This window comes from Berghia stephanieae, chromosome 5, assembly GCF_034508935.2.
Source record: "Berghia stephanieae isolate SIO BIC M18660-M18661 chromosome 5, UCSD_Bste_1.3, whole genome shotgun sequence".
Classification (NCBI taxonomy): domain Eukaryota; kingdom Metazoa; phylum Mollusca; class Gastropoda; order Nudibranchia; family Aeolidiidae; genus Berghia; species Berghia stephanieae.
In genome coordinates, this window is record NC_088364.1 from 36,577,933 (window position 1) to 36,587,932 (window position 10,000).

At 34.6% G+C, this 10,000-nt stretch overlaps 2 protein-coding genes across 3 annotated transcripts in view; both read left to right on the plus strand.

The window, feature by feature from the left end:
• LOC144973931 (uncharacterized) overlaps positions 1–631 on the plus strand; it is a 785-nt gene extending 154 nt beyond the window's left edge. Inside the window, exons 1-2 of the mRNA XM_078916820.1 lie at positions 1–226; positions 610–631. The exon at positions 1–226 is cut by the window's left edge and continues 154 nt beyond it. Of these exons, the coding sequence (XP_078772946.1) occupies positions 1–226; positions 610–631 (248 nt within the window). The remainder of the gene's footprint in view (positions 227–609) is intronic.
• An 809-nt stretch (positions 632–1,440) lies between these two features.
• Positions 1,441–10,000, plus strand: part of LOC144972845 (dynein beta chain, ciliary-like) — a 137,355-nt gene continuing 128,795 nt past the window's right edge. The window contains exons 1-4 of one of the 2 annotated variants that reach the window (XM_078914556.1): positions 1,441–1,625; positions 1,975–2,272; positions 7,460–7,578; positions 9,615–9,732. In XM_078914556.1, coding sequence (XP_078770682.1) covers positions 2,093–2,272; positions 7,460–7,578; positions 9,615–9,732 — 417 coding nt within the window. In that variant the 5' untranslated portion in view covers positions 1,441–1,625; positions 1,975–2,092. The remainder of the gene's footprint in view (positions 1,626–1,974; positions 2,273–7,459; positions 7,579–9,614; positions 9,733–10,000) is intronic. The other variant, XM_078914555.1, reaches the window with a different exon arrangement.

Here is a 10,000-nt window from a genome sequence, read left to right on the forward strand (position 1 = left end):
CGAAACAGAGGGACAAGAATAGGAGAGGTATACAACATATTAAGATGCTCAAAAACGAGAATGGAAGGGAGAGGATAAGTGCAGTTATACAACCTAAAGAGAAGATAGTAAATGAGATAAGCAAGAACGAGGCGTGGGATGCAGTGCGCAAGATGAAAAGGGGGAAAGCAGTTGGACCAGACGAGATACCAGCAAAAGTTATTGCTCTTTTTGGCATAAACACAAGGTATTTTTCAAAATTTTACAATCAAAATAATGTTGGAAGCGCGTAATGTTCACTTTCTTTTGTATTCACCAGTAATGTTTATTGATAGTTATAAGATGTAGATGTCTGACAGTTAAAAATTGCTATCGTTGCTTCATATTCAAATACTGTATGTTTGTCGTTTAAGTTTCAATTAACCGAACATTCCATTTTAACGAATTCCTTCAAAATGGATAAGCGGAAAATTCATAATTTTGATAAGGTAAATTCCGGTCTTTATCTATTATCGATTTTAATATAGCTGTAATAAACGACATCATTTCCTATTGTTTTAAAATTCATGATAAAATTCTTCTTAATTAAGACAAATTGATTCAGAAATTCATACAAATTTATTTTTGCAGCTGTGCATGGAGGGACAGTTGAGAAAAAGAAGGAAAACACGCGCCAATTAATTAAGAATATGTTGTTGTTGTTGTTGTTGTTAGATGCCTTTCGCGTCTCGACCGAAAGATCGGGTCGCCTTGGCTGTTTCCAGTATTTCCTGTGTGAGGTGTCTCCAATATTGCCGGTCCTCTGCTAGGGTTCTCAGATTTTCAAGGTCCCCTGCCGTTATGAGACTAATGCTTTGTCCAAGTGTTGTGAGGTTTTTGTTTAGGATCACAGGGAGTGTTGTGATCGGTCTTCCTCTGAAAAGGTTCCCGTGTTTTTGGAAGTATCCCGACATGGCTTGGTTTGCTGGTATGTTTTTGTCCCTGCGTAGTATGTGGACCGAAAGTTGCCATCGTTGTTGTAAAATGTCAAGGGAGATGGTCTTTCTTTTGTGATCTTATAGAGTGATTCATTTGAGATCTTTTTGGGGTATTTGATGTCCAGTACCCTTCTTAGCTGTGTGCGATGGAAGGCATCCAGATGTTCTTCTTCGGATTTTGTCAACGCCCAAGTGCTATATTAAGAATATAATAATAATAATAATAATAAATAATAATAATAATAATAAATAATAATAAAATAATAATAATATAATATAATAATATAATAATAATAATAATAATAATAATAATAATAATAATAATAATAATAATAATAATAATAATAATAATAATAATAATAATAATAATAATAATAATAATAATAATAATAGTCCACAGCTTCAAGCAGCTTAGTATCACTTAGCCTTGTGCAATTAATAAACGCAAACCACAATGAACTGCCATTGAACGTATTTCTAACACATAGTAACGAAGCTAGGGCTGGCTAGCTTCTGCCTTTGTTCTGAAAGATAAAGCATATAATTCCGCACATATAAACACTGACAGATATGTTTTTGCACATTAATTGTAACAATGTATGATTACAAAATAACAATTGGGAGTTTGTTTTTTTTGTTTCTTATCGTTAGTCTCGACAGTTAAGACTGGTAAAGTATTTCTTTTTAAAAAAATATTTAAAAATATAACTATTGTAATTGAAATTGTATAATTCTTCAGGCAATTTCAATCACGAGGCAGTCTCCCCTTTCAGCTGGTAGAGCACTTGCCGAACAAGCAAAGGGACCTGATTTAACCCCATGTCCAGGCAATATTCTTCTTCTTCTTCTTCTCCTCCTCCTCCTCCTCCTCCTCCTCCTCCTCCTCCTTCTCCTCCTCTGCAGTATGCAACGATTTGGTAATTGAAGCTGTCAGATATGACGGGCATTACTTACTTTGCAGCAAAAGGCTTTGGAAATTTACAACAACTAAAACATATTTTCGTTTTCATTGGCATAGGGCTTTAAAGACAGACTTTTGACTACGTAACAAACCAAACAAAACAATTTTCAAAACTTGTTTCATTCACTGGAAACTTAAATATATTATAAACGTGAAGTTAACCTGACCAGCAACGATGGCGGACGACGGGGTACAGCAAATGACCCCCGGCATCTACAAAGGTTCACCATCTTCATTGGCTGGAGACTTCGGTATTGGAGACTACCGAGTTGAGATTGTAGCTGATTATCTTCTGAGGAATTATCGCATGAAACCGGATAGATGGGTCAAATTCTACAATAATCCGGAAAACCAGGTAACATCAGACTTAATCTTTTAAAAACAAGTACGGGGATTCAATACCACGTCCTTAAGCTGTGAACTGAGTGCATTCAGTTTCATTTCAGGTCCGTTCTGATTTCAGCTTGACCTTTCCTCTCAGTCGGTATATTGTTTTATCGCAGCAAAGTGAGTGACCCCTCCAGTTTTCAGTGGCCGAACCGAAGGCGAACATCGTATCCGGAATTAAAATTTATTTGTTTTCTACCAGCAAAGTAAAACAACACACGTAGTTTCTTTGTTATTGTTTTTAGAACGTCTTTTGGATAATTAGTTCTCACTAAATGAGTATATCAATAGTAATATAGGCGTTTTAGGTTACACGTAGTTTTGCGGGCTGGTATGTTTCATATGTTTGTTGTGAGTAAATTATAGAAATGCATTGATGCGTGCGCATAGCCTAAAAAAAACCCCACAACATTTGCCAACCGGATATAACGTACCAACACACAAAACTATCTATAACTACAACCTTGAATTTTGTCTAATTGATAGAATTTAGTGAGAACTACTCATACAATAGGACTTCTCAAAAGAATAACAAAGAGCTGAGTGACGTCAACTTCTTTCCTTCTATAGATAGTATGCGCTTGGCTAAGAAGCTCATAACATTGCCATCCGGAAGTATAACGAAGTTTACAAAGTTTATTCAATCTTAGGCTTTCGCCAATAAATCAACAATTTGATGCCAACATACATGAAAGTGGAAAAAAAAAATAAAAAGAAAAAAAAGGTAAATGGAACCAAAAAATAAACTGATACACCACACAAAAATACAACAATCGTAATACCATCAATACGTACAATAATAATAATAATAATAATAATAATAATAATAACAATAATAATAATAATAATAATAATAATAATAATAATAATAATAATAATAATAATAATAATAATAATAATAATAATAATAATGATAATAATAATAATAATAATAATAATAATAATAATAATAATAATAAGAAGAAGAAGAAGAAGAAGAAGAAGAAGAAGAACAAGAACAAGAACAAGAACAAGAACAAGAAGAATATCAATAATAATAACAATAATAATATTACCATCATCACTACACCCCAATCATCACCGTTACCACCACCACCATTACCATTATCACTACCACTATCACCATCACTTTTACATTTCCAATCAGTTTTTCTCATATAAAAAAAATTAAAAAATATTGATACCCATCACAACAGACCTCCTCACTACCACGACAATTCCTGTAGTACTACGGCTAAATCCCGAGCTGGATATAATAAAGGTTTTTAATTAAAATGCCATTTCTTGAAAACGAAGTTCTGGTGCCAGAGCTATCACATAGAGTTAAAAATATTTTTTCCCACGCATTATTAGGACAAACTGGTGATTTTTAAGGGTAGTTAAAATGTCTACGATGTTATTTACCCTGAAAACTACTTATTACATTTTCCTATTTCAAGTAGGCAGGTCTGCTATGATAGGTATCAGTTCCATAGTCAAAATAAGACCAACAAAAATAACTTTGATTTTAATCAATAATCCATACAATTTGATGACAACAGACATGAAAGTGAGAGAAAAAAGGTAAATGAATCCAAAGCATAAAATGATACCATAAATAATCATAAAAATACAACATTGTAATACCACCAATACTTACAATAATAGTAATAATAATAATAATAATAATAATAATAATAATAATAATAATAATAATAATAATAATAATAATAATAACGTACCAACACACAAAACTGTGTGTATCCATGAACGTTTATAGTCAGGTTAATACAGTCCAGTGAGCATTACTCATAAATGCGGATGGCAATAATCAATAACAAAGACCTGAATGACGTCATCTTCGAACTATCTATAACGTCTATGACACACTGATTATTCACGAACTGGAGCTAAATGGAGATGGAAATGAATGCACTCAATTTACATCCTTAGCCATATTCACTAACATTCATACGTTATATAATTCCATGCATGTTTTGTGAACAGTGTTTAGGAATGGAGGTGCCGCTATGTGGTCCAGTCGTATGGCACTCGCTTCGGATTTGAAGGTTCTGGGTTCGAGTTCCGCTCTTAGCGGCCCCTAATTGAGTCTTATGAAAAAGGTACACATTCATATTCTCTCACCGTATTCAGATGTGAAATGAGTTCCTGATCATTAACAGCATTGTCTCTGTCTGAAAAATGGTAATATCATCTAACAGGGGTTATGTTAAGTGTTGCTGTTGGTAAGGAACCCTTTGTAAAGCGCTTTTGGCACGTTTAGTGAATATTAAAGATATAAAAGCTCAAGTTTGTTCTTCGTTGTTGGGGTTTTTTTTTTCTTTTGTTTTATTTGTTTGTTTGTTGTTTTTTTTTTGGGGTTTTTTTTTTGTTGTTGTTGTATTTTTTTGTTTCAAAACGTCTCAAAACGCTTTTATGTCGGGAGTGATATTGATGCTGGGAATTGAATTTATGGTCCAAGAATTAAACTTGGGTTAGATTTATGTTTTATTGATAAAATTTACTAATAATAATAATAGATCTTTATTGTCCATAAATATGGCAATTTGTCATTTAGTTACACTTGTTATAACGTTGAACGATAACTAACATTGAACAGATATTTCTCTCCTACTTATTTTCTCTCTCTCTCTCTCTCTCTCTCTCTCTCTCTCTCTCTCCTCATTCTCTCTCTCTCTCTCTCTCTCTCTCTCTCTCTCTCTCTCTTCCTCTCTTTCTTTCACACGTGCGATATACACAACATAAACATATTCATTTCGTTTTCATTTTGTTACGATTGTGGCAATTCGACACCAAAAATTATCATCATTATCAATTGGTCTGTTAATCTTACATTAAATAAATTAATCAGTTAATCAGTCAACGAATCAATCCTTTGTTTTTCTGTACCATATGAAATATTCAAAATTTTTATTGCTGATGGAACGAACGTTGATTTATACTTGTTAGTTTTGCGTTACCTACGGCACTCTGGAAAATTACGTATTTAAAAATTTGATCAGAAAAAGTCCTTCAAATATCGATCGATTTAAATGATCCTCATATTGGCGAAAACCCAAATTTCATATTTCTGAAACATTTCATGTCAACATTGGATTCACATTTTGGTACCCGAATCACTCCAATATCAGTTTGACTCGAATCTGATGGTATCTGTGGACTAAGACCTTGATACAATTTGTCAATAGACAGATTGCGCGTCGGGCTCTAACGGGGCCCATTAAGGATTACGTATTCATTTCCTGAGCAGTCAATTGGGTATTAAAAAAAAAAATGACAAATAATCTAATTGCGATAAATTTGAAAACCTCATTGTTGGAATCAGCTTGAAAAGTGGAGAAAAATTGTCTTTGTCTCATGAAAATCGGTCTAGAAATAACCTTTTTTGAAATAGATTTGATTTTGAAAACAGCTTTCTCAAATTTTATAATTTTATGATAATTTTCTTATTTTCCGGTCGATGTTCTTGATTTATATATGGTTTTTCATTTCTAAATGAGACTAACGCACTGATGTAACTTGATTGATTCAAGAGTTTAAAACACAGATTTCGTGTTTTGATTGTGAGTCCAGCCTTACTAAGAATTCACGAGCGTTGAGATATGACGTAACTATACATACAAGACCTTGTTCTCCACGCCATAGTAGGGCTTCCATTCATCGCTTTCGGTCAACCGTGGTCTTTGAAGTTACACAACTTATCCCGCCTGTGATGCCTGTACATAAATCAAGGGCTGAGCTGACTCATGTTGACAAGCGAATTATCAAAAGAGCAATCGTTGATTGGTCAAAAACTCAGGATTTCATAATATAAGGACATAAGTTCTTGAAATCGATACCCACCCACCTGTCAGTGGACAGAACTGATATGATGAAATTAGGGCTCCATAAAATGTTATATCATTGTAGGCTCCACCCTCTATTTCTATTCTGGCGTAGATGTAGACGGCGATAGCATTTCCAATATCATAATGACTAGTGGGCAAAGGTTAAAGCTTCCAAACAATCCCAATCGTCGTCTATCTCTAATGGGCCCCGTTAGAGCCCCGACGCGCAAACTCAGTAATAAGTCTGGTGACAAAACCCCTAGTTGATTAGTTGATGATATATATTCAATCAAACGTTTATCTCGGTTACTCGTGATTTCAAAGAAGATCCACCGTTATAAAAACGTTACCGGTACGCAGAGAAGGACTGAAGAGGGATAAGAAATATATTCTATAATATGATATGACAGATCTTGCAGAAAAAGTCGGTTGAGTCGCATCGCGCTTACTGCTCAGTTTGTGAAAACGGTACGAAATGATATCGAATTAAAATTAGATCAACCTCGAGTGTAAAGGATTAAGGCAGTTTCGAAATAGCGTTGGTGCAAAGAGAAGGGTCTATGATTCGGTTTAACACTCTTCGTATCTTAACTATGATATAATTAATGGTGATCGGTAACCTTTATTTTTCGGGAATTTTTTGGTGACAATGGGAGATTTTATCCTTATAGTTCAGCTATGCAATTTGGCTTTTGAAAGGTGTAAAAATCATTCTCCATTACCTATCCAAACAGATAGTAATTATCTTCACTAGATACAATTTAAACATTTTTATTGTTTGGCATTGGTTTTTGTTTTTTTTTTGCGTCGTGTTTCGTCTTGTATCATAACGAAGCGATGTTGTGTGTTGGCAATGCCAAGGTATGGCATCATTACCCCCTTCGGCGTTGTAAAGTCGTACTTCTATGAATTTTTAATAGATAGTGCCATCAAGCAGGTATCTGATGTCGTCAGAAACTACCAGTTTGTTCAAGCGAACACATTGGGGGTTAAAAACAAACAATAAATAAATAAATAAATTACAGATAAATAGCTATAGCATCTCACAATTAGGGGACAATGATTCTTGTGTTCTTGGATAAGGCTCTTTACACACTGCACGGAGGAGTAAAATTGTACCTGACCTACAGACAATATTGGATATTGTAAGAGTGCTAGTAAAAATTGAAGACTTGTACAGTACATGAAGAGAAAATAAAATTGGTTCCACATGGCCTGCTTAGGGTATAAATGCTCAGAAATATTATGAAAGGCATTAAACATGATGATTCATCCCCGGAAATGCTTCATGCTCTATACAAATTATGTCATATTTATTTCTTTTTCAGTCCGCTCTCATCCAATTTTGGGACAATCCAGAGAAAGATGTGCTGATATTTTTTCCAAGTGGGTCACAGTTAGAATTTGATACCAAATGGCCAACAGAGCAGCCGAAAGAAAAATTTTCGTATGTAACCTTTGAGACCGGAGTTGTCTCATTATAATACCTTTCATAGTTTTAAGACATAGAAACATTTATCTTTTTTTTATTTGAATAATTCACTCTTGGGATTGCATTAAAACCGCGCATGTTCTAACAGCACATTAATTGAGTACATGTTGAATATGTAGAAAAATGCTCTTTGGAAAATATAAGAAGTTGGCAATATTAAATTTAGAGGTGATCGTTGTGAAATACAATACTTTTCAAATGAAACACTATTTCTTTACACAATACACGGGGGTGTGAAATTGTACCTGAGCAACAGACATTGCTGGATATTGTAAGAGTGCTAGTAAAATGTGAGGACCTTTACAGTATATGAAATGAAAATAGAATTGATTCCATTTGGCCTGCTTGGGGTATAAAAAGATAAATATTTGAATGATATGAAACCAAATGAAATTAGAAGTATTAAATGTTAGAATGCCAAAACCAAACGAATGACAGATAACAACATTACGACTCTTTTAAGTTAGAAAAATATATAAGATGCTTTGTACCCACGTAAATGAACTTTCTCGGCTGATCGTGATGTGTCTGATAAGGATTCTATAATATAACTATACAGATTACAAGTAAGCGCGCGCGCGCGCGCACACACACACACACACACACACACACACACATACACAGCGTGCACGCACATACATACACACACAGTCTACCGTACTATGAAAAACAATTTTTAAGAATTTTGGCAAGAATATCCGTCCTTCAAATATCGACGGATTAAAGTGAGGGTAATTTTAATCGATCGATATTTGAATACGAGATTTTGGCCAGTGTGTCTTTTTTACGAAACCCGCCGAAACCCGCCGAAACCCGACGAATCCCGACAATGTTATGGAAGTAGGTGGCAGCGGGGAGTGAACCTAGAACTCAGGGAAGTGTACACCATTGGGGAGTGAACCTGGGACTGGGTTTCGGCGGGTTTCGTAAAAAGAACTAGTGCTTTTTTGCGAAACCCGCCGAAACCCAGTCCCAGGTTCACTCCCCAATGGTGTACACTTCCCTGAGTTCTAGGTTCGCTCCCCACTGCCACCTACTTCCCATAACTTTGTCGGGAATTCGTCGGGTTTCGTCGGTTTCGGCGGTTTCGGCGGGTTTCGTAAAAAAGACACACCAGATTTTGGCCAAACATGTTTTAATGTGTGTTTTTTTTTTAAAAAAAAGAGTACGGCAGTATACAGGCTGTGTCCAAAAGTCATTTTGATATATTCGACACAATAATGCATTCAAGTATTATGTAATTACGTCATTTTATCAGTCAACTGTCGAACTCTGGAAAGACGTGTATTTGAACATTTGGCCAGAAAACTTTTTTAACATATCGATCGATTTAAATGACCCTCATCTTGACAAAAACTCTCAAACCTGGAGATTTTTTTTTCAAGATGAGGGTCATTTAAATATGTCAACAATTGAAGGACGAGTTTACTGGCCAAATTTTGAAATACGCGTCTTTTCAGAGTACGCCAGTTAACTGGTTTAATTTAAATGTATTTGTCATATGGTTATCTCTGAAGCTCCTTACTCAAATGACAATTAAAAAAAACTAAAAGCCAAGGGCGTTGATAATATATGATCTATTGCCTCGAAACGGTATTATGTCTGAGTGAGCCAGAAATCAGGAACTTGTTAAAAAAATTTTAAAATGAAAATTTAGTAATTCAAATTTTGCTACTTTTACAAACTAAACCCATTGCCCTCAATAAAACATCAATATATAACAAAAACTTCTGTTTTTCAAGATAATTAAAAATTTTATCATCTAAATCAATCTGACATAATACCGTTTTGAGACAATGTGTCACATATCCGCTTACAAAGATTTAGAGAAAACGTACAGACTAATAAGTACACGTCGACCAAGCCCAAACTTTTCCAAGTTCCACTAAATTATAAGAAAAAACAATAAATACAGTTAAACTAAAATACAACAGGGATATTGATAAAAATAAATATTACAATAATATTATTGATTCTTAACACATTTGCAGGTACTTCATAAAAAGAAATAAATCGGCCAAGATAACCAAAGACAATTTCCGCGAAGAGATTTTTTACGGGGATTTATTCCCTTCGATGATGGAGCATCTTTCTTCATTCCTCACGGGGGTTAGTATTCTTCTTTTTTAAAAAAAAAAACATTGAGTGGAAATAAACGCACTTGTGACGTACACAGAGAAAAAATGTATAAGCAACAAAACAAAGAAGAAACTGTGAGGTTCTAATGTATTGATGATAGTGGTGGTGGTGGTGTTGGTGGTGGTGGTGGTGGTGTGTGTGTGTGTGTGTGTGTGTCTGTGTGTGTAATACACACTGTGTATGGGATGGGGTCCCAATAGCTCTAGTTGCTACAGTACCACTGTCAAATGGGCCAGTG